This window comes from Malaya genurostris, chromosome 2 (assembly GCF_030247185.1).
Source record: "Malaya genurostris strain Urasoe2022 chromosome 2, Malgen_1.1, whole genome shotgun sequence".
Classification (NCBI taxonomy): domain Eukaryota; kingdom Metazoa; phylum Arthropoda; class Insecta; order Diptera; family Culicidae; genus Malaya; species Malaya genurostris.
In genome coordinates this window covers 18,304,412-18,327,563 of record NC_080571.1, presented here as the reverse complement: position 1 = coordinate 18,327,563, position 23,152 = coordinate 18,304,412, and the positions used below count along the sequence as shown (strand labels likewise).

The window sequence follows — 23,152 nt, the reverse complement described above, 5'->3', positions numbered from 1 at the left end:
TCTCGTATTTTGAAAGCTCATAGTTCAGTGATCTGTGAAAGGATTCATATAATCTAACTACCAATAGAATCGAAATTTTCCAACTTAAACGTCTATAGCAACAGCATTGAAGTATTTCAATAGTACAATAGTATGCATAGTAGTTCAATAGTAGTTCAATAGTATGCGAATCCAGAATGAAATAATCTACATTAAAATTCTATATGCTGCTATTTTTATATCCGTTAGGACCGCCCATTAGTGAAAAAGCTACAAACGAAATCACGTAAAAAGAAACCTCTTAATAAAAAGCAAGTTTCGCTTTCGACAAGAGCGATTACGCCACAGCTGCCAGTTGTTTGCATTGATGAAAAAACAACGAAAAGAAGACAACGGTGGAAAGCATCACACAAAGTCAACCGTTCTAATGGCTCTAAAAGTTTTCTAAAGAACTATTAGGATTTCTTGCTCGCAAATTGAAGGTAAATATTCTCAGTTTAGTGCAAATCTAGAACTGTTTGATTAGATTTGTACACTTTTCGCTATGTGAAATTGACAGTAATCGAGATCAAGTAAAGCATTCTTTGTTTTTGCGAAAAATGTGGAAAAGGGGAATGCTTGAATAATTCATACAATTGATCAACTAATTGATATTCGGAAGTGTTAAGGAACATATCAATTATTTTCGCATTCACGACATCCAGTTATGTTTCTGACATTACCCACCCGCCTTTTTTACGAATTTTTGTTACTTGGGCTAAATACAGATTGTAGATATATCTTACCGAATAAACAGCTCAAGTAAAAAAAAACTCTTTAACACTGTTTTTATTTTTTCAATGCAAAATTCATTGCGTTGCATTCGCTTCAACACAAGTATTGCAAAAAACAAAATGTATTGCACATTTTCACATTCATTTTTGGTGATATTTCTTTCTTGAGCCAAAGCGAATGTGTGTCCTTGATTGTAGGTTGAGTAATCAGAAAAATAATGGAGAAAAACCCTAACTACTTAGTCGTTTGACAATTCTGCTAACCGAAAATATAAATTTGAACAAATAATTTTGGGTGAGACGAAGTTCGACGGGTCAGCTAGTTTCTCTATAAAGTATGAAACAAAAACTGGCTTAGCGAGCAAATCAAAAAATAAAACAGCACATTTCAATGTCCCTAAATTTTGAAGATAGTCTGCGAAAAACTCGATTTTCAAAGTTCTGCAAAAAAGTCTGCAATAAAAATGTCTGCAGCACTTTATGGGCGATCTAACGTTGTGTTTCACAACTAGACGAGTACGTGTGCGAGGATGATGGTTGAAAGTTTATCTACCAAAATGCAAGGAAAAACAAATTTAAACTTATAAAATTATTTGTAGACTATTTACAACATTATTTGTTCGTGCGAAAAGCTAATTTGGATGTATGAGGAAAATCTTTTTGCACCTCTGTTGTTTTTTGCAGCACCCAAGATGTTTTGTGTTTTTAGGTGGTTTATTTTTTCAATAACGATTACTCTGTTTTCTGGAAGTTATTTTGACAGTGTAAACGTCGACGTCTCTACTCAGTATTGTTTGGCAAATCATCATGAGTAGGTTAACTTCAGAACAACGCTTCCAAATCGTGGAAATTTATTTTCAAAATTAGTGTTCAATTAAAACTGTTCATAGAGCACTTCATGAATCTTCTGGTGTACATAATCACCATAAAGGTCCATCTGAAATCACCATAAAGAACGTAATTACCGTATTTTGGGCTACATTCACTCTTTTGGATGCCATGCAATCGACAAGAATGAGAAGGGTGCGTACAGAAAACAATCAGAATTATCGGTCCTTATTTCTTTAAAAATGAGGAAGAACGACACGTTACCGTGAATGGAAATCGATACAGAACCATGATCAATGAAATTTTTGTTGTCAAATCTTCAAGATATGGATGTGAACGAAATGTGGTTTCAACAGGATGGTGCCACTTGTCACACTGCGGCCGAAACAATCGACGTATTGAAAGAACATTTCAACGACATTATTTCGAGAAATGGACCGGTGAATTGCCCTCCACGTTCGTGTGATTTGACGACACTAGATTATCTTTTGTGGGGATACCGGAAGTCATTGATTTATGTGGATAAACCAGTAACGATTGATGCTTTGGAAACCAATATTCAACGTGTCATTGCTGAAATACGCCCTTAAACGATTGAGAAAGTAGTCGAAATTTGGACCTCCAGAATGACCTTTGTGAAACATAGCCGTAGCGGCCGTGTGCCTGAAATCATATTTAAATATAGAATAACAAGAAATAATCTACCAAATAAAAAAAAATTGGCCATTTCGTAACTTGGCATGTATTTTATTTAAATGTCAAATCAGCAAGCCTTAAAAAAGCCCTTTAATTTAGGGATGGAAACTAGGTTAATTTTAGGATTCATGCTTAATTTGATGAAAACTCAACGAAAATGTCCACCTTGGTTGTCATCGTCCATTTCTCTAGCCGGAGTGTAACAAAATGACGTCAATCACCTGACTTTTACATTAACACAACACTTCCGCAAAGAGATTCCTAATTCTAATTTCTAATTGATAAATCTGTTTTATCTAATTAGTGGTGCAATGACATCATTTTCATTGCCATTTTACGCAAAAGTGAAGAGTTTATTTTCGGAATTTTTGAACGCTATTTCGAGTATTTTCTAAATCGGAGGCCGGGATATATAAAGCCGAGATCAGTTTGTATAGCCATCAACTAACTAGAGCTACAAATTGAATCAGTGTGGTAGTTTTTCAGCAAATTGGTCATCGTTACTTTGAAGGACGGCTTGAAATTTTGAACAATAATTAGCCGATGAGATCGTTAGTCTTTTAGTCTTGGCATTACATTCCTTTTGAGGATTTTTACCTTTCTGTTTCAACAGACTTTGCAGCCGATTCTTAGCGTACAGGATCATTGCATGGCTAGTACTACGATACTACTGACACTTTGAATCCTTCCAGGCCGGGGCTTGAACACATGACAACTGGCTTGTAAGACCAGCGCATTGAACCTAAGTTTGTGAAAGTTTATTTAATCTCTGCATAATAGCAAAGACATCATATTAACAAGATATCCAGCTCTCACATTTCCCGAACAAATCATTGGCAACATCCTTTTTGGCGAGCATGGCGCCCTCAGGCGAGTCCGCATCGAATCTCGTTCATAGAAGTAGGGGAGAGAAATGTCAAATTCGTGCGCGCCAAAATAGCAGCACTGTGCACCCATACAATTGACATCATATGTTGAATGTGATGCCGTACGATGACGTTGCTGAATTGAAGATTGATTTCGCTTCAAGCTGACAGGATCTGATAATAGTCTATGCGACTATAAGACCAATTAGGACTTAGGTTTAAGTTAGTGGAAATCGATTCAGCCATCACTGCAACATCATAATGAGTTCCATTTCTAATTTTTTCATCACTATTTCCCAGTGCTTTCGGAACCGGCAACTGAGGGCTGTTCGACGTTAAAACCAACAGAATTTATTAGAGATGCACAAAGCAATTCTTTTCAAAGAATCTCTAAGAACTTAATAGTTTTACCGAAAGAACGGTTCTTAGACATTTTATTCAATTCCAAGAGGAAAATATAAGAGCAATTAATTGCATTTCGTTGGAAACAAACGAAATTATAGCGAACTCAGAAACTTTTCTTTTGTATGATTTGCACCTCTACTATTTTCTGAAAATCTGCAGCCGTGATTTAACATACTTTTCTATAGTATTCGGATACTTCGATTTCTTCAGATTAGAACGAAAAACTACTTTTATATAGAACACCTGTTCACTCATTTTCTCGAAGCACTATGTCTTTTGTACTGTTCGTGAATGGATTGCCCACATTTCTAGAATTTACTAATCATCATTTTGGATTTACGCCACATGTAAATAATTAATTAATTTTTTGATGTGTACATTACGTCCTTAATCGGAGGACTTTGACACAACGTTCATCTAATCGTTCAACATGGAAAAACTAAATATGTTATGTATGCTCTTTTAATTTATTTTTGTTAATAACATTTATCAAGCTACACAGGAAACTGCACAGTTATGAACAAGAGTTCGTGTTCCGGATCCGTTGCAAGAACTGCTTCGTTGCATTTAGTTTTTACTGTCATAAGTAAACACTCATCACACGAATTTAACCTTTGAATTATAACTCGAGCTTTGTCAAACAATCCCTCGTAGAGTGCCACATACTCCAGACAATCTTGCTGGTTCTCGAAGGTACTTCGGACTACATTGCCAGTTTTGTTCAGAATTATTGCGTGTTTCACCAGTTTCGTGCGTACAATTTTTTCAAAGCAAAAATCCAGATACCGTTCGAGGTAAGGCTTTTCGTCCGGGGTCTGATCTGATGTCTGAAATAATGAACTGTCAGTGGATTCTTAAGACGGTAAACAAGCGACTTGTGCAAAGCACTACCTACCATCTCGATGCTCCCGGTTAAACTGATAAGTCGTATCCATAACAAATCGGAATTGGATAGTCAAGGCCTTCGAACATGGGGGAGTTATTAAAGTATCATGTTCTACATCATAGAAGAGTAATAAAATAGACCTGTTAATAATAGTAATCAAAATGCTAATGTATTCATGTGGGATTGGTTAGATGGGGAGAAACAAAGTATGTTTATGTGAGGAAGGGTGATATAAAATTCTATTTCATTAAAACAATGAATTTGGAACTGTTCACTGTCATGTACCCTGGCGATATTTCCTCGTCGACCGTTACTGTCATATCCCCCGCACTATGGATGACAGAGAGAGAAGATACCGGAAGAAACAAACTTGTTCTTTTATTCCACATGTAACCATTCGCTAATAAAGACGCAGTTAATCTATTCGTGTGTAATTTTCTTATCGTCGCGTGTTCCGAAGTTCTTTCCTCGAGTTGTTTATTGTTCGCCTGTCCCTGCGTAACCTGTTTCGTTGTCCCACAGGTTATGGGCCCAGAAGCTGATAGAGAAGTTTTAACGCGTCGTGCTTTTGTGACCACGCTATCGAATGTGTAGGCATTCTAACCTCTACTTGGAGCTGGTTCTTGAATCGACGGAACAGTCGTCTTAACAATCGGATTTCGGCTCGGTTGGTGGTAAAAGCCATATCGTTGAAATATACTTTCAGTGCAGGTGAAATTTTGAGTATGGTTGGAAGCCAAACCGATAACGAGAATGTCAGATAACAAGTTTCTTTTCGCACGACTGTCTAATCAAAATTACCAGACATGGAAACTTCGTATGGAAATGCTCCTGAAACGGGAAGGTTTTTGGGATGTTGTAGTGAATCCCAAACCGGAACCTGTGACCGCAGATTGGAATAGAATGGACCAGAAGTGTCACGCAACACTTGTTCTTTACCTAGAGGATGGTCAGTTAAATCTGGTTAAAGATGCGGAATCGGCAAAAGATGCGTGGGAGAAAGTTAAAATTTACCACGAAAAGGCAACAATAACATCTAGAGTTTCATTGTTAAAGAAAATTTGTAGCCTGAATTTATATGAAAGCGGTGATGTTGAAAAACACTTAGTTGAGCTTGAAGAACTATTCGATCGTCTAACATGTGCCGGACAAGCCTTGGAAGACCCGCTGAAAATCGCTATGATGCTAAGAAGCTTGCCGGAATCGTACAGCAACCTGGTAACCGCCCTTGAGAACCGAGCGGAGGCTGATTTAACATTGCCGTTCATAAAACAAAGAGTGTTGGATGAATATCAACGAAGATCGGAACGATGCACTGATCCGGGAGAAAAAGTCCTAAAAGCGCAGTTCAAAGGAAAGAATAAAAGATTGTGTTATCACTGTCAAAAACCCGGACACTTTCGGAAGGATTGCCGATTATTGAAACAGCAGCAATCAAAGAAAAGTGATGAAGTTTCAAAAGGTGGTAAGCAAGAAAAGAAAAAAGGTGATGAAAAGAAGGATGCTGATAAAGATACACAGTTGTGTTTTTCGGCTGCCAGTGTCCGTAATCGCAGTTGCTGGTATATTGACAGTGGTTGTTCCAGCCACATGTCAAATGATCGTTCGTTCTTCATAAAGCTGGATGCAGAAGTCAGAACGGAAGTGGTTCTGGCAGACGGTTCTACAACAAAATCCGATGGAATCGGTGATGGATACGTGAACTGTGTGAATAGTGCCGGAAATGTGAAGAAAATCCTGTTTAAGGATGTATTGTACATTCCAAAGTTGGACAGTGCTTTATTGTCAGTGCGGAAACTGACACAAAGAGGATTAAAAGTGAATTTCGCTGGTTCCCACTGTGATATTGTAAGTGCTTGTGGCGAAAAAGTGGCTCTCGGTGAACTATACGGAAATTTGTTCGTATTGAAGACGGTGGAATACGTGAAGCTAACTAAGCAGATTGGACACTTGCCGAATTGCCAGCATACATGGCATCGGCGTTTCGGGCATCGTGATCCGGCTGCTGTGGAACAAATGGCAAAGAAGCAGCTTGGGATCGGATTGCAGTTAAACGATTGCGGTTTGAGACAAGTATGTGAACACTGTCTCGCAGGAAAATCCTCTCGTATTCCATTTCCTCGCACCTCTGATAGCAAAACCAGCAGTATTCTTGAGCTGATTCATACTGATGTTTGTGGTCCAATGTCGACTATAACACCCGGCGGAGCCCGATATTTGATGACCTTGATCGACGATTTTAGCAGATTCACGATTGTATGCTTGCTTCGTCATAAATCTGATGCAGTCAGTTGCATTAAGCGATTTGTTGCCGAAATGAAGACAAAATACGATAAAGTACCTTGTGTTATCCGTTCTGACGGCGGCGGGGAGTATGTTAATGCAGAGCTCAAGTCATTCTATGAGAAAGAAGGAATAAAATCTCAATTAACAGCGCCATACTCTCCACAGCAGAATGGGGTCGCCGAGCGAAAGAATCGCTCGTTGCAAGAAATGGCAACGTGCATGCTAGCTGATGCAAGGCTTGATAAAAAATTTTGGGGTGAAGCTGTTGTGACTGCTGCCTATCTTCAGAATAGGCTCCCCTCTCGTTCGATTGATAGAACGCCGTATGAAAAATGGTTCTTGAAAAAACCAATTTTGAGTCATCTGCGAATTTTCGGAAGTACTGCTTATGTGCATATAAATGACAAGAAAAGATTAAAATTTGACAATAAGGCGGTGAAACTCACTTTTGTTGGTTATTGTGAAGGCCGCAAGGCATATCGTTTTCTTAATCCGGTAAACAATACAATAGTGATAAGTCGAGATGTTCGTTTTATCGAATTAAACAATGGCTCGCTTAATGCAATATCCGATGCACATTCAACCGTAGATACTATAGGTGATGATACATGGTATAAGTGTGAATATGCAACGCAGGAGGAGAATAATGGTGTTGTAGACCAACAACAAAATGAGACGTTAGACGCCGTCGACGATTCTGACGATGATTTCTTGGGATACGAGCAATTAGACTCGTCAGGTGATATCAACATTGAGCAGGAAACTGAACGAGTTGGACAACGAGAGCAAAGAAGCACAAAAGGTCTTCCACCAGTAAGATTGCAAGATTATGTGATAGACATTGCGAAGGTGGTTCAGCAGGAGCCGGTTAGCTACGATGAAGCTATTCGAGGATCGGAACAAGATTTATGGCAGGAAGCCATGACAGAAGAGTATAATTCACTTATGAAGAACAATACCTGGACTCTTGTGGAGCTACCCATCGGTCGCAAACCAATTGGTTGCAAATGGGTATACAAACGTAAGGAGGACGCTAATGGAAAGGTTTCGAAGTTTAAAGCGCGCCTTGTTGCACAAGGTTTCAGCCAGCAACCAGGCATAGATTATGACACCGTTTTCGCACCAGTTGCAACACTGACTACTTTCAGAATCTTGTTAACAGTTGCGGGTTATAAACGCATGACTGTACGGCACCTGGATGTCAAAAGTGCCTACCTTCATGGGCGTTTACAAGAGGAATTATTTATGCAGCAGCCGAAAGGTTTTGTAATCCCTGGAAAGGAACACCTCGTTTGTAAACTTCAGCGCAGTTTGTATGGCTTGAAGCAAGGAGCTAAGATATGGAACGATACCATATGTGCAATTCTTGGAAAACTGGGTTTCAAACAAGGCAAAGCGGATCCGTGTTTATTTAGCAAGAAATTGTCGACTGGTGAAATGGTTTACATCCTGATTTATGTTGATGACATGATAGTTGCGAGTGTTTACAAAGCCGAAGTCGATAATGTTGAAAAATCGCTAATGAACAGTATCAGTTTGACTTCTCTTGGGGACATTTCATATTTCCTCGGGATTCGCGTCACAAAAGACAACGACGGTATCTACGCTTTAGATCAACACTCTTACATTACGAAGGTAGCAATACGATACGGGCTTGATAAAGCGAAAGGATCTAAAATACCGTTAGATGTTGGATATTATCGAAATCGTGAAGGTAGCAAATTACTTACGGATAACAGTGAATACCGCAGGAGCTTTATTGTATGTGTCGATTAATACCCGGCCGGATGTGGCAGTATCTGTGTCAATTTTGAGCAGAAAGATAAGCCAGCCATCGGAAGCCGATTGGACAGAGCTAAAACGAGTCGTTCGTTATTTGCTGTGGGCTAGTGATTATAAATTGAAACTTTTAGTAAATAGACAGCAGAGGATGATGCTAGTTGGTTACAGCGATGCAGACTGGAGTGGTGATCCTACTGATCGGAAGTCAGTGACTGGCTACGTGTTTCAGTTGGGCCAAGCAACAGTGTGCTGGACGAGTCGTAAGCAGTCTGTGATATCTTTATCAAGCATGGAAGCAGAGTACATTGCTCTCTCAGAGGCATGTAAAGAGACCGTTTGGCTACGAAGGCTTTTGGATGAAATGGACCTTAAACAGGAAGGACCGACTACAATCTACGAAGACAATAATAGTTGTATTGAGTTTGCTGGAATTGATCGTCAGTCCAGGCGTTCGAAACACATAGACACTCGAATGTTCTATGCCAGAGATCTTTGTGAGAAAAATGTTGTATTGTTGCGTTATCGTTCATCGGAATTCATGATTGCCGATGTATTGACTAAGCCTCTCGGAGCACAAAAATTGAAACAGTTCGTGGAGATGCTGTGTTTAACCGATAGCGTAAATTGAAAGCAGAGTTGAAAATATCGAGGAGGAGTGTTCACTGTCATGTACCCTGGCGATATTTCCTCGTCGACCGTTACTGTCATATCCCCCGCACTATGGATGACAGAGAGAGAAGATACCGGAAGAAACAAACTTGTTCTTTTATTCCACATGTAACCATTCGCTAATAAAGACGCAGTTAATCTATTCGTGTGAAATTTTCTTATCGTCGCGTGTTCCGAAGTTCTTTCCTCGAGTTGTTTATTGTTCGCCTGTCCCTGCGTAACCTGTTTCGTTGTCCCACAGGAACATCTAAAATTGATCCTAGAAACCGTTCGAGTTTCACTTGAGTCAGTTATGCTAATAAGGAGGGTACGACAAGAGGTTTGAGTGTTAATAGTTTTGGCGAATGTTTGCTTTTTTCCGTGGAAATAATATGGAATCGTGGGCACAATTGATCGCAGTCCTGGTATTATATGTGATTGTTCTTAGCTCTACGAGTTCCGAAAATTTCTGTTTGTACGTTGAATGTGTGTGAATGCACATTTCAAAGATTTTATTTCGTTCAAATTTTCAGGAATGGCTGAACCGATTTCATCACGCTTAGGCTTTTTTGAAAGCTCCTATTGGGTCACTCATCCGGTCTGAATATTAAACGACGAATAATTGTGATTCTGGAGATACAATAGTATAAGTGACGTAACCGGCTAAACGAACTTTTTTTCAAGCGACTCAATTTTCTCGGGAAATGGTTCAACAAATTTCGATAAACTTACGCTTATTTGAAAATTGTTTTGAAGTCATTAACCCAATTTTACAGGGTTACGGCAAAGATTTCCTGTGCAGGGAATGTAATCTCATAGGTAACGTAACAAACAAATTGAGATATTTTCCAACAACCTAACTTTAGACACCTTTGAAACTTGCAGTTGGATTATTTGATAATTTTATAATGCTCATGGCGAATACTTTTTGTTCCGAGGATATCGTATAATTATTTTAATGGGACAAACAGATTTGATTGGCAAGGGAAATGCATTATTACATCACTAGGTGGATTGAAAAGAGATTTTTCAATATTATATTGTATATGAGTTGGGCGCCGAAATGATACTTGTTGAATATAACAAACTACTATCCATTTGCGTAATATTTTCGGAGAATTATTCCTCTAAAAAATTTTTTTGTATCAGAACGGAAAGGAAACATACAGCCAGTGTCGGAAGAAAAGTTATGCGATTCTTATAAAGTCTGGCGAAACGGTTTTCGCCGATATGACCCTGACCCCCACACTATCAGTTCGGAATTAATTCCGAATCAAATCCGATTGGACGAAAAATTTTCATTCAGAATTCCATGTAGTAAAAAATCCGTACAAAAAAGTATAAAATCCGAGCCAATGCGGAATTCAATGCAACAACCGATTCTGAAATAAATTTCGCCTCCAACCGGATGGTTAGAAAATCTGTCGAAATTGAGTGAGAAGATGGGGACTGAATAGTCAATTCGTTTCCTTCTTATTCTTTCCCGATTTTGCACGTTTTCGTACTGATTTTCAGTTTATATCTAAATAAATAAAATTATAACTGAATCCTCTAGCTGGAGTGTAACGGAATGGCGTAAGTCGCACAACTTTTACACAAACACATATCATTGAAAGAGTAATCGCAAAGTAGGTTTATATATCAACTAGCTAACAAGATCTGCCAACTGGATGAATTTACCAGTAGGGGAGAGTGTTCGGTTACCGGCACCCTTTTCCTTTAAGCTTATAACTTCTGACTGAGTGCACATTATGCGGACATATATACATCAATGGAAATCTAAAGTCCCTAGCTAACAACTGAATGAGAAACTATAAGTTGATTCAATCGATTGAAAAAACTTTATTATCAATTTAGTAAAGTGATAAATTTTGGCCATTTCGAAAAAGGTGTTCGATTACCGGCACTCCAAGAAATTTCGCTAAACACTGCAATTATTCAATGAAAAAACGGAATTTATTCTTTCCAGAGGCGTTTCGGACAAAAGTCTTCATTGTCGGATGGTGACTTCGCCTTGGCTCTCCTGGCCAATGATTTGGATGGTGGCGCCTTTGGTGTTGATTTGGCCGGTCTTCCACCGGCTTCGCAGGATTGAATACGTTGCTGCAGTCGAATTTATTGTCTTCTTATTCACTAAGCAACGTTTGATGGCATTATTCAGTGCATTAAAGTTCATTTTCCTTGACTTGGACGATTTGTTTGAAGTCGCCATGGCTAATAGAACCAGAGAACCAAAGTTTTTACTTATTTGATGGATGTATTGAAGCCGTCAAGTTGTCCACGTGTTGCATATCACCAGAGATGCCAGGTAATACAATAAGTTTAGCTAGCCAAAACGAAAAGATCGCGCCAATTTTCAAAAGTCTATAATTTCAGACGAATATCTGCAAACCATCGAAGTTTCTAAAGTCTGTAAAAAGTAGACGAAAAAAGGTTTACATGTTAACTAAGAAATTTGATAATTTACAAACAAATTTGCAGACTTGGCATCTCTGCATATCATTGACAATTTTTCGCGATTTGTCGAAAAAAAATGGGGTGCCGGTAACCAAAATCGGTAGATATTTTAAAAATGACAAAACAAATCTTTGGTTGCGAAAATTTTAATAGCATCCGGTATTAAATCACGAAATAGATCGATTTCACCTCATAAATATTCAATCCACTCAGCTTTCCGATGGATGCTCTTCAATTTATGATACTATAAATAAAGTCAGAAAAAAACTTTTGTGTTGATTTTCACGCAAATACAATTTTGTTTGAACGCAGCAAAAAGTACAAGCGTCTGTTTGCTTAGTATTCGGTACAAAAAGAACGTGCTGCTATTACACACACATGACATTTGTTGAAATGACGCTATCTGCTTTCTGTCAAAAGTTACGGTGGGGTGCCGTCAACCGAACACTGCCGGCAACCGAACATCTTCCCCTATGTTTTATAAAAAATTACACCTCATTTCGTGTGTGTTCATGAAATGGACAATTTTACACTTATAGAACTGTAATACAGGAACCAGAAGTCGGATTTGTATTGATTTTTCGGCGAGTTTTTAAAGAATTTCATGACCTTTCATTTGCATCTTGGTTTGTGCAAATCGGTTTAGAAATATTCTAGACAAAGGAGTGCGCATTTTCTCATAGATTGGCACATATTACCTTGTAATTCCGGATCCGGAAGTCGAATAAACTTGAAATTCAATAGCAAGCTATGGCACCTAAAGAAAATTTTGTTTGAATCAAAGTTTCTAAAAATCGGTCACGCCATCTCTGAGAAAGTTGAGTAACATTTTTTTAAATTTATTTGTGCATATCACCTTTTAATTCCGAAACCGGAATTTGGATCGGGATAAAATTTCAATAGCAGTTCGTGAGACCATGAGACCCTTCATTGGAATATGAGTTTTGTGAAATACGGTTCAGCCATCTTTGAGAAAATTGAGTGACATTATTGGACCATACACACAGACATACATATCCATACTCACATACACACAAACATTTTGTGATCTCGACGAACTGAGTCGAATGGTATATGACACTCGGCCCTCCAGTTTTCATAGTTATTGCAAAGCTTTTCTATATGAGAAAGGCAAAAATGAAAAGAAGATGACACTAATTTTCGAATTTTGAACCGATTTCCTCCATCTAAAATTCAAATGAAAGGTCTTAAGATCTCATTGAAGCTTCTTGTCTTTTTAAATCAGATCCGACTTTCGGTTCAGGAGATACAGACTGATTAGTGTAAAATTCCAATTTCTCATAAACTAATCGGATTTATCGGGTTTGCCGATTTTAATAGTAAAAAAGGAAACAAATAGTTATTTAACTTATTTAAGTTAAACCGATATTCGGCTTTCGATACCGGAAGGTCCCCAAGGGTTTTTTGGAACGCACTACGATTTCTCAAAAATCGATTTTCAAAAATTTTGAATCAAATGAAATGGCTTACAATCTCCCAGATAAATTGAACTGACTTCGACTACATCCGGTTTCCGAACTCTGGTTTCGAAAGTATCAAGAATAGAGAAGCTCCTAAATGTTCCGAATTTCATAAACAAACATTCAAAGTAATAGACTAATGTTGAATATCCGAGTTCGATACTGGAATTACAGAGTGATGTGGCTTTAAAATTCAAACTGTTAAGTGGATTATGAACGTTTTTATTTTCCACGTTATTTTTTCGTTGGATGCTGGTAAAAGTAAAACGTAAAACTTTTATGTGAAATTCATCCGAATGAGTACAAACAGTATATAATATAGTATTCTATATTTGAACTGGGATAACTTGGTTTCTTGAATCGTTAGAAAAAAACTCTCCAATTATTTCGAAATAATTCCTCGTTTTGAAGCAATCGGAACAATATTTCTGAAAACAGTTCTTATTAGAGAACCATCTGATTTGTGCCAAGTCAAACACACTTCGCTTACAATTAAGTACATTTCACTGCTCGGGTCGTTACGATGCTCACAATAACGTTGCGTAACGTTCATTCGCTTTATCCATCGATGGGAACACCATGGTAACGCTCGACAGCAAAGTTGTCAAAACAAAACGTCGCGTATCCATCGACGGGGAAAGCAGTCAACGTCGGAAGAAAATCGTTGACTTTTTCGTTCTGTAGCCGAGTACGAATACAATTATTGTCCTCAGCGATTTGTTGCATTTCACCAAATTGTTCTAAATCTTTGAAAAATGGTAAATTTCCGTGGCTGTCGTCCTTGAGCAAAACATGTTTTTGTGTGATGATCTCATCTGCCTTTATTTGTTCACAGTCGCAAGAGGTAGAGGAAACTTTGAAACGAATCCAGTCGCATAAGGGAGTTGTCGGAACGATTGTCGTTAACAATGAAGGTAGGTTTTCTAGTTCGATTATTGAATGGAAACCCGGTTGCTCTGCACTTGTGAATCTTTCAGGCATTCCGGTCAAAAGCACTCTGGACAACACAACCACCGTTCAGTATGCTGGCCTGATGAGTCAATTGTCGGACAAAGCTCGCAGTGTCGTGCGTGATTTGGATCCATCCAATGATTTGACATTCCTGCGGGTTCGTTCGAAAAAGCACGAAATTATGGTCGCTCCGGATAAAGATTTTCTACTGATCGTGATCCAGAATCCAACGGACTGAGTTGGTTAGCAGGTGTCGGTTTGTCATAGTGAGTACTGTTTTTTTCATTTGAATAAAAGAAGTGGCAATTGCTAAAGTCGATATTTATTATTCTTCATTGTATGCGTAACAAGTTTAAAATTTATTATAGAAGTATCTTTTATTCCGCTATTTTATCGTACAATACATGAAAATAAGAAGATTAAGATATGTGAAAATTGGTTGAGCTAAAACCCGTTGATTGACACTAAAAGTATCCGTAATCACAGCTTTTCAATTTGGATTACCTTTGAACAAATTTTCTAACTTTGTGCCCTGTTTGGTTTGGTTTGAAATTGTTAAGTTGATGAGCAATGAATTTGGGTCGATGTAGACATCATTAAGTGAAACATCAAGCAAACAGATCCGGTGAGAAGTCGTTCACATCCGTTTGCTCCATCACGGAGTAGTTGCCGATTTCGTACGAGAAGCGAACCTTCATCCGGAGAGGATTCGTTGCCGTGGTTGCAGTACGTACAACAACTATGTCCTGTACAATTGATTCCCCCGGAAGCATCACCGTGCTAGATGGTTCCAGCATTTGTATGGCGAATGCCTTCGGTACGGCCACCTGTTTGAAAGACAGATAATGAATGATTAATGATTAGATGATTGTTTATTCGAATATGGAAATTTACCTGGAACATGTACTTCTCCAACATGTTCAGTGAATTGTTGGTTGTCTTGACCGTCACCACCACTTGATCGAACTCCTTGCGAACGATAAACTTGATGTCGATGTTGTCTTTACTATACACGGGCATTGTGATTGTCGAGTATTCCATCGGACTGCTAACCATCGCTGGACTCGTTGTTGTCTCATACTCGGTCACTCCCAGTCCCAAAAGATCTAAAATGTCGGCATTTGGTGCTTGTGGAGCATCGGTTGGAGTTGATAACTGCAGTGGACTCGGAGTAGTTGTGTTCGTTGTCGAGGAACCGCTTCCGAAAGAATCGCCCAGTAAATCCATTAGAATATCCTGATTCTACAGGCAGGGAAAGGACAAAGTCATATAAAGAGGAACATTTGGGGTAAAAAAGATCTTGCAAAATACCGAGAGTTCTTGCATTGGTGCGGTTTCTTCACTCGGCGTTGTTTGCTTTTGTTCGGCAAAGTCCGCGTTGTATTCCGATGTGGCCATGTCAGATATTCTCATTATTGGCATTTTTTCCAGTAAGGAAGCTTTCAGGTGACTGAAGCCGGTAAACAGCTGATGAAACTCGACGGCCCGTTGCTGCAGGTCGGTGTTCAAATGTGTTTGGAATGTGTTGATGATGTTTTGGACATTACTAGGGGAGGGATGTAGAAGGAAACGAACTCAGATTAAATGGGAGTTTTCAACAATCTCTGTTTTTTTCAAGCAGAATTAAAATTTTCAATTATTGGATTTAAAACTTCTTGCTGCATTCTTGAACCTTTAAAATTATGTATTCCATGTGTTCCTTAAAGTTTAGTTTACAACCCAAAAAAATCCCAAGACAGTCTTACTAGATAACCGTTCGAGTAAAGGTATAGTAAAATATTATTATTGTGTAGATGTGATAGATTGAGAAACCGGAATATTTTAAAATTTCCAGAAGGATTTTCAGAAGGATTCGAATTGAAATTTCCAGAAGGATTCGAATTGAAATTTCCAGAAGGATTCGAATTGAAATCCGGTTAATAATCATAATTACGACCTTGAGGCTATCTCTCAGTTTAAAAAAATATGCGCATTTATTTTTACTGTGAATTTTTAGATCAAAAGAATTAATATAGGTTAAAGCTGGGGAAAAATAAATGATATAAAAAAAATTAATCGCCTTGAAATAAGTGGGTTTTTTGAAATTCCTGGTATACAAATATGACACTTCCCTCTAGATTAAAATAGTGCAAATTGCAATTAAAATACTGCAAATGTATTGATTGTCCAACCCTGCCTGTTGTCACAATTGTTTATTCTGACAACTGTTAACAATATTGTAACAGTTCACATCAATTCAAGTTTTACACTACAACCGATTTTTTACTGCACTGAAATGTCAAATTTCGTGCCAACAAACTGCGATCTGCGAACATCCAGTGCTATTCTACTACCAATTGAAAAGATTTTGAAGGTCAGCACAATGGTGCCGCATGAATTGACTTATAGGCAGAGAGAATACTGAAATGCCATTTGTGACCTGCTGCTTGCCAGGCTCGGAAGGAGTCTTTTTTGCATTGTAACTAAGATTGGAACGCTTCGAAAAGAAGACCTTGCTCTGTATTATCTGGGTGATGTTATCTGATATAACCTTTTAAAATCTGGTGAAAAGGTCAACGATGAACGCTATAAACAACATGGCCGTATGAGCAAGTGACACTTTCTTTTTATTTACTTTTTCTTTCGTTTATTTTGAAGACTTTCATGAATTACACAGTATTGATCGCCGAAGTCGATCGTCGAAGGTTTCGGATATCATTTGTTAAAGAGAGTTGAATGGTAAACGTGGAAACTACTTAGTAATTAATAGAAGATGTAGTAAACAAAGAGAAACAGTCACTTTCTCATAGGGCCATTTGAAAAATCAACCGGGAGTTGACCGATTTGAAATATACGCCAAAAACACCCAAAATATGTTGCTGCAAGATGATTTTCCTTGATGGCAACGCACCACCACATCGTACTAGAATCACCAAAGATTTGAATGATTCGTATAACTGTGAAGCTCTTGCTTATGCGGCTTACTCGTCAGACCTGGCGCTATCAGATTACCACATGTTTGCAGGAGTCTTTTTTGCACTTGAAGATAAACGCACCATTCCTTACGAAAACATGAAAAAATTGTTCGATGAATGGACCGACACAAACGACGATAAAAAAACCCTTCTTAATCCATCTAGTGGTATGATAATGTCTTTCTCTTCCTTCAAAACAGTCTCATGAAAATAGTTTTTTTCTTTTTATTAAATAATTTTTGACACTAATTTGGGCTCATTTTTGACACCAGTTAATTCAGATTGATTCGAGTAGCTCACAAAAGCATGCTTCAGTGTTTATGTCACATACTCAGCATCATTTCTCAAACCAAGCGCTTGACATTTGCGTTGCCTATTTGTATGAGAAGAGTGATGCGAATCTAAAAAACGCTTCTAATCCACATAGTGGAATTTTCATAGATCTCCGAAATCGTAAAAATTAAACATGCAATGTCGAGATTTAGTGTCATTGTGGATAACTGGCAACTCGGTCGTACATGACAGGTCGGTGCTAGAAAAGGATGCTACACCGGGAGCTAGAGAAAAATGTCAAAATCAAACTACATTCAGGACTGAGTAGACGTAAAAATTAATCATTACTATTTTCTCACAATTTGATAACCTAAGTTTGTAAAATTTGTTAGTCTATGAGTAATTTGATATTCTAAATTTGTTTTCTACTTATTTGCTAATAGTACGGATGTAAGTAAAACTAAATTGATTGAAGTTAAATGCTAATTAGTACGATTACATAGGTGATAGTACGGAACAAGTGTTGAGGTTAAATACTGCAAGAAAGATAACCGAAATTTGTAAGCTTTATTGAATTTATTGAAACCTATATAAAATGAAATAAATTTGAATGTACTAAACGGCAAAAATCTTGCAAAGTTGTTAGTCCATGAAAACAGTTTTATAAAAGCTTAAAAATAGAAAAGTAATCATTTACTCTCCAGGAGATTCGGAATTGGAACTAACATCGTGCATGAAGGCATTCGAAAATGTAGATACTTTAGGTCTCCAAATGTCGTGCTGAGCTTAATCCACAATGCTCTTAAGAAAATAAATGTTTTATTTGATTTGTTCAAAAAACGTCCCGGGTTGGCGGTTTAATGCATAGGGCACTGGTCTTACAAACCAGTTGTCATATGTGTGTACTCTTGCAAATTTTCTATACAACTGGCAATGGCGAAAGCTGAAAACAAGATTACCATAGATACTGTTTATTATTCTAATAAACAGCGGCTTATCAGAAAAATTTCGAACCGTATTACGTTCTTTCATGTCGGGTAAGCAAAAATATGTAGTATTTCGTGATTAAAATATTATTTTTCTTTGATTTTCAGCTCTTTTTATCAAACTTTGCACACCTTCTGGAAATGGAATTCAAGCTACAAAAATTTGAATAAACTCTTCGTACTTGAGTCTCAAAGAAATCTGTTGGTGTTGTTATGAATCTAAAGTGTATTGCCCTAAAACTGCAGATATTGTGACTATAAGACACTGTAGATGATTGCGCATTTAACTTTGAAAGCAATATGCATAGTTTTATAAAACACTGAAGAGACTGTGTTAGAAACCTTATTCCAATAGATATGCTATACCTAATCGCAATAAAATCAAATGTTTGATTCTCGCGGAGGATGAGTTCAGTCCGGTAAAATGATATCGATCAAATTAGATGGCTGAAATAGTAAAGTAAAATAATATTTGCCGATACGAAATCTCCTGCATGGAGATGCAATGTCAGAAAACGTCATACTAAGCGAAGCGAATTATGAAATTTGTCAATAATATATGTTTATCGTAATAAGAATATTCAACCTTTTCTTACTAAATTACAGCGTTCAGTAATAACAAAATTATTTTGTGGTTTGAATTAAATTACAAGTTGTTTCAAAACATTCTGGTCGAATGCCGGATGTGAACTTCACATATCGTATCACAAGATAGAAATACAAAATGCAAAATTTTGCATTCGAATGAAACATTCCGATTCGATTGAAATACATACTTGTATATGCACATCAAGTGTAGTTTGCTAATCGTTAACGATATATTGCCCTGAACTTATTGTTGTGATCTCTTTTGAATAATAATGCTATCTTAACGGATCTACATTTGCTTTCATTACTATATTCTAAAATTATTGTTACTTTATGTCATTTGCGTTAAGACTTGCTAATACTTATACGGAAAACTGAGCAGAACATCCCATTGTCAACTGGTTTACTTGAACGATCGATTTGAATAATCAAAACATTTACGTATCATATAGCATACTTAGATATCTTCGCGTTGCCAGATGTTTTTATTTTGTACATTGTAACTTGTAATTATAAAACAGTAGAAAAGGCTAGTCTAACTTGTTCATTGGTTGAACCAAACATTGGCGATCTGTTTGTATGAAACGTAGGGGTATTATTATTTGTATTTGGTGTCAGTACACTCTTAGAAAAAAATGAAATTTACGCTTGACGTAAATCCAAGCATGCCGTAATTTCTTCGGTGATGACAGAATATTAGATCTTCTAACATGTAAAAATAAATTTTGCGTCTGTATCGATGTAAGCTTCAGGTAAAATAACTGTGAAGGTAATGATATGACTTATCTTTACTTGCTTTCAATTGTGAATGTATGTGAATCACGACGATCCATTTATGTGCATCTATAGAGATGTAGATTTTTCTAAGTGTGTAGAATCGTAGCACCAGTCATGCAATGGTTCTGTACAGTCTGAATCGGCTGCAAAGTCTGTAGAAACAGAAGGTCAAATTCCACTGCAGGAATACAATACCCAAGGTTAAAAAATGACGAACCGTACCGTCCAAGTAAGTTTGAAAAAGCATTGAAGCGAACACTATTTTGGTAGGATTTGAGATCATGCCATTTACGCGCAAGTTAGGAAAGACTGATACAACGACAACAGTGTTGATTTTGTACCGGTGGCTGAATACGCCCGATTAGAAAGCTTTACACCTCAATGAAAGCCAGACTTCGTCAAATTCCTGGAAGAAATAGTGGGTAGAAGCTTTTATCGACCGAAACATCAAAAGTGGTGTTAAAGGTAAGGTGCGATATTGAAGATATTCGGCCACGTTACAAGTTTTCCGAGGACTGCATTTAAAGTGTATTAATAAAAACAGCAGAGTTATGATATTGGTTATGTTATGTATTGGGTAGCCAAAGAACAAGTTTTTCGTGAGGAACACTTCCTCGTTTTCTATACAGGGACGCAAATTAGAAATTATAAGATGTAAAAGTACAGAAAAGTGGTTATATTTTAAACAATTATGTACACCTCGGGTCAATTCGTTTAGATTAGTGATATTATTTAACCTATTGGCCGAAATACGTTCCTTATATTTATGTCTATTCTATCCCTCACAGCTGGAATGGTTGTTAAGAAGAAGGTAAGGCATCTGTTAGAAAGCATCGCTCCGATTGATAATTTAGAACCAAATCGAAACTGTGGCAGCACGCTAATTTATAATGAGGCACATGAAACACATCAGAGGAAGATTGCTGCCAGCCGGCAGGTGTCACATGAAGCGATACAAAACGATGCGATGCTCTGACAGGTTTGCTTTGATCATATTTAATTATTTCGCAACCCGTTTGTTGACATTTGCCATGACGCTTGCACTTTGCAGTATTCTGGAGGTCATGCGTGTTTGGATGAAATGCAAAGAGAAAGCTTCGCAGTTGGAAGGATTTAAAGATAGTTGTTTATCGCTTCAAATTAATTTCCGATTCTAATTACAGGAATTCATTTAGTAATGAGAACAACAACAAAATCGCATATTAGTGAACTCACACCGGGACCACAATTCGCTGCCTTACATATTCGCAAGCTAAATTTGTATGTTTTTGGTTCGTCTGTTCGAATTTTCACACGAAAAATAAAAGCTGTGTGTTGTGAATATCCGTACAATAGCACATTAACAATAAAGCATTATGATGACTGATTGATCATTTTGAGATTTCACAATGAATCAAACCGAGAGTGGGTTATTACAATCAATGTTTGTTTCAGAAGTCTACGGTTTGCGGTGGAGTGCGCTGTTTGCGCACACGAAAGTGATCCTGCTCTGCCCGATACCAAAACGGCACACGGCAGATAACAAAACAATTTCAAAACTTGATGTTATCTTGCCATGGCACAACAACAACGGTGTGTTTGTTTCGGTGCTATGTGGAAACCTGGAGTTGTTGGTAGTGAAATTTGTTTTCTGATAACACGGGGCTTGCACATTCACGACGCAAAATGATAGCATTTACGGTGTGCGCCATAAAAAAATAAGATGTTAACCTCGTTTATTAAAAGCCGTTCACACTGAAAATTGGAAAAATATATCCTGTTGTACCAAACTTAACAACATCAGATTTTCCCCAAACCATCAGAAATATGTTCAGCAAATTATGATGAGATTTTTAGTTGTATTTGTATTGTCTGTATATGGAAATGATGAAAAAGTTTAGCACAACAAAACGAAAAAGTCATTAAAACCGTTTTTTTTATAGTGTTGGAAAGAGTAAACTTTGCAAATCTACGAATTTGGACTCACGTTTCTACCTTTTATTTGGTATTTTAATTTTTGTTTTTTTTATGGTGCATATCGTGCTTCAATCAAACTTCGCCACCGGTGCATATTATTCCCGATTTGCGTACATTTTCATGTTCTATCTATTTTAAAACCCCTACTTACGCCGTACAGTGTTCCATTCGAACGCTGAGTTTGGCCAACGATACCAGAATGTACTGCTTGGTGGTGATTGATAGATGAGGTGCCCACAGGAGCTGCCGGTAGTGGTCAATCAGTTCATTTTCTGCGGGATAAGCATAATTCATAAGCAAATGGATTCGGCTGAAGTACCACAAAACAAAGAAAATAGCACAAACCATTGAAATTGCCAGCTTCCCCGTATTCGCCCAGTGTCCAAACTGCTACCTGCACCAACGGTTGTCGGTTCTCCAGCTGATTCATGTTGCTAATTGATTCCAACATTTTGGCACTGATAAAACTCTGCTCTTCCTTGGGGCTGTTCGATATGAGCTGAATCGTGGAGGCAATTACGTCGTCCCGGATGTTATTTCCCGCCTGTAACGATAATTGCACCATAAAGCATAAATAAAGTTCACAATTCTTATTGTTTAGTTCACAAGGTTGAGTTAAATTTTCCACCATATTTTGAAAATAGTCATTTTCATCGCTGCACATGCTATTGGTAGCAGTACATTATATTATTTGTCAAAATCACGTGAATTTGTGGTTAGTGATAAGCTCAGAATACATTTTTCTTCGATTCGAATTGATCCGGTTAGAGCAAAAAAATGAAAATAAAACATATACTAGAAAGAATGATGCAAGCACAACTCACATCGATTTTCTAATATATTCCATCCTATAAATTTATAAGCTAGGCCTCAGCCGTACTTTTTCCACATTGAAAAATAGAATCAGTACTTTACAAAAATGACACTCGATAAATGAATTGTCGTTTTAAATTAGGTGTATTTTTTTAATCGTGCTCTTCAAAAACTTAAATCTCCCTTATTTTGCATGTATTTTTGCGGGTGGAATGTAACCGCATTTTGTTATTGTCTATTTTACTAATCAGTTGTCTGTCAAAACCGCTCCGAAGCAAAAGCGTAGAAAAATGTTTTTGTACATAAACCAAATCCAAATTTTGCCCACGCAAACTTAGCAGAATCATACATGCCAAAAAAAAAATGGTCAAATCGTATTCGGCAAACATTATTAAATTCATGCGTCAGATATGTTGGAAGGAAGCTGGGAATAATACAGCAAATAACACAAATAACACAACACCTAGAGTCAACGAACGAGCCGTACTGTCACCGTACAAGGTAACAGTGGCTACGAATCCAGATGATAAGCAAAACACCAAGACTAAATAAAGAGCTCATAAATTGTACACTGCACTGTTGTGCAAGTTTGATTGCTTCATAATAAGCGATGAAAGCTACTGACATAGAACAGGTTTACAATAAGTTTAAACAGAAGAAGCCGGTAACAAACCCCCTAAATATCTAGAAGAAGTATTCGAAGTTTCTAAAAAAATTTTTGGTTTTGGCAGGCAATTTGCACCTGTGGATTGAATATAAGATTTACA

General features: G+C 37.5%; 2 protein-coding genes across 9 annotated transcripts in view; one reads left to right on the top strand and one right to left on the bottom strand.

The window, feature by feature from the left end:
• Window positions 1–13,685: 13,685 nt before the first annotated feature.
• On the top strand, window positions 13,686–14,357 carry LOC131427509 (dynein light chain roadblock-type 2). The gene is made up of 3 exons (XM_058590760.1): window positions 13,686–13,845; window positions 13,923–14,001; window positions 14,065–14,357. The coding sequence occupies exons 1-3, from the start codon at window positions 13,843–13,845 to the stop codon at window positions 14,274–14,276; spliced, it is 294 nt and encodes a 97-aa protein (XP_058446743.1). The 5' UTR covers window positions 13,686–13,842; the 3' UTR covers window positions 14,277–14,357.
• LOC131427508 (AP-1 complex subunit gamma-1-like) overlaps window positions 14,343–23,152 on the bottom strand; it is a 123,075-nt gene continuing 114,265 nt past the window's right edge. For all 8 annotated transcript variants that reach the window (XM_058590756.1, XM_058590754.1, XM_058590757.1 and 5 more), the window contains 5 exons: window positions 21,918–22,116; window positions 21,724–21,844; window positions 15,350–15,584; window positions 14,933–15,280; window positions 14,343–14,865 (listed from right to left, as the gene is read on the bottom strand). In XM_058590756.1, coding sequence (XP_058446739.1) covers window positions 14,647–14,865; window positions 14,933–15,280; window positions 15,350–15,584; window positions 21,724–21,844; window positions 21,918–22,116 — 1,122 coding nt within the window. In that variant the 3' untranslated portion in view covers window positions 14,343–14,646. The remainder of the gene's footprint in view (window positions 14,866–14,932; window positions 15,281–15,349; window positions 15,585–21,723; window positions 21,845–21,917; window positions 22,117–23,152) is intronic.

What these genes read in the sequence shown, in the direction of transcription:
- LOC131427509 (XM_058590760.1), top strand. An exon ending in GATTGTCGTTAACAATGAAG is followed by an intron (nt 14,002 to 14,064) that starts GTAGGTTTTCTA and finishes TGAATCTTTCAG; the next exon opens with GCATTCCGGTCAAAAGCACT.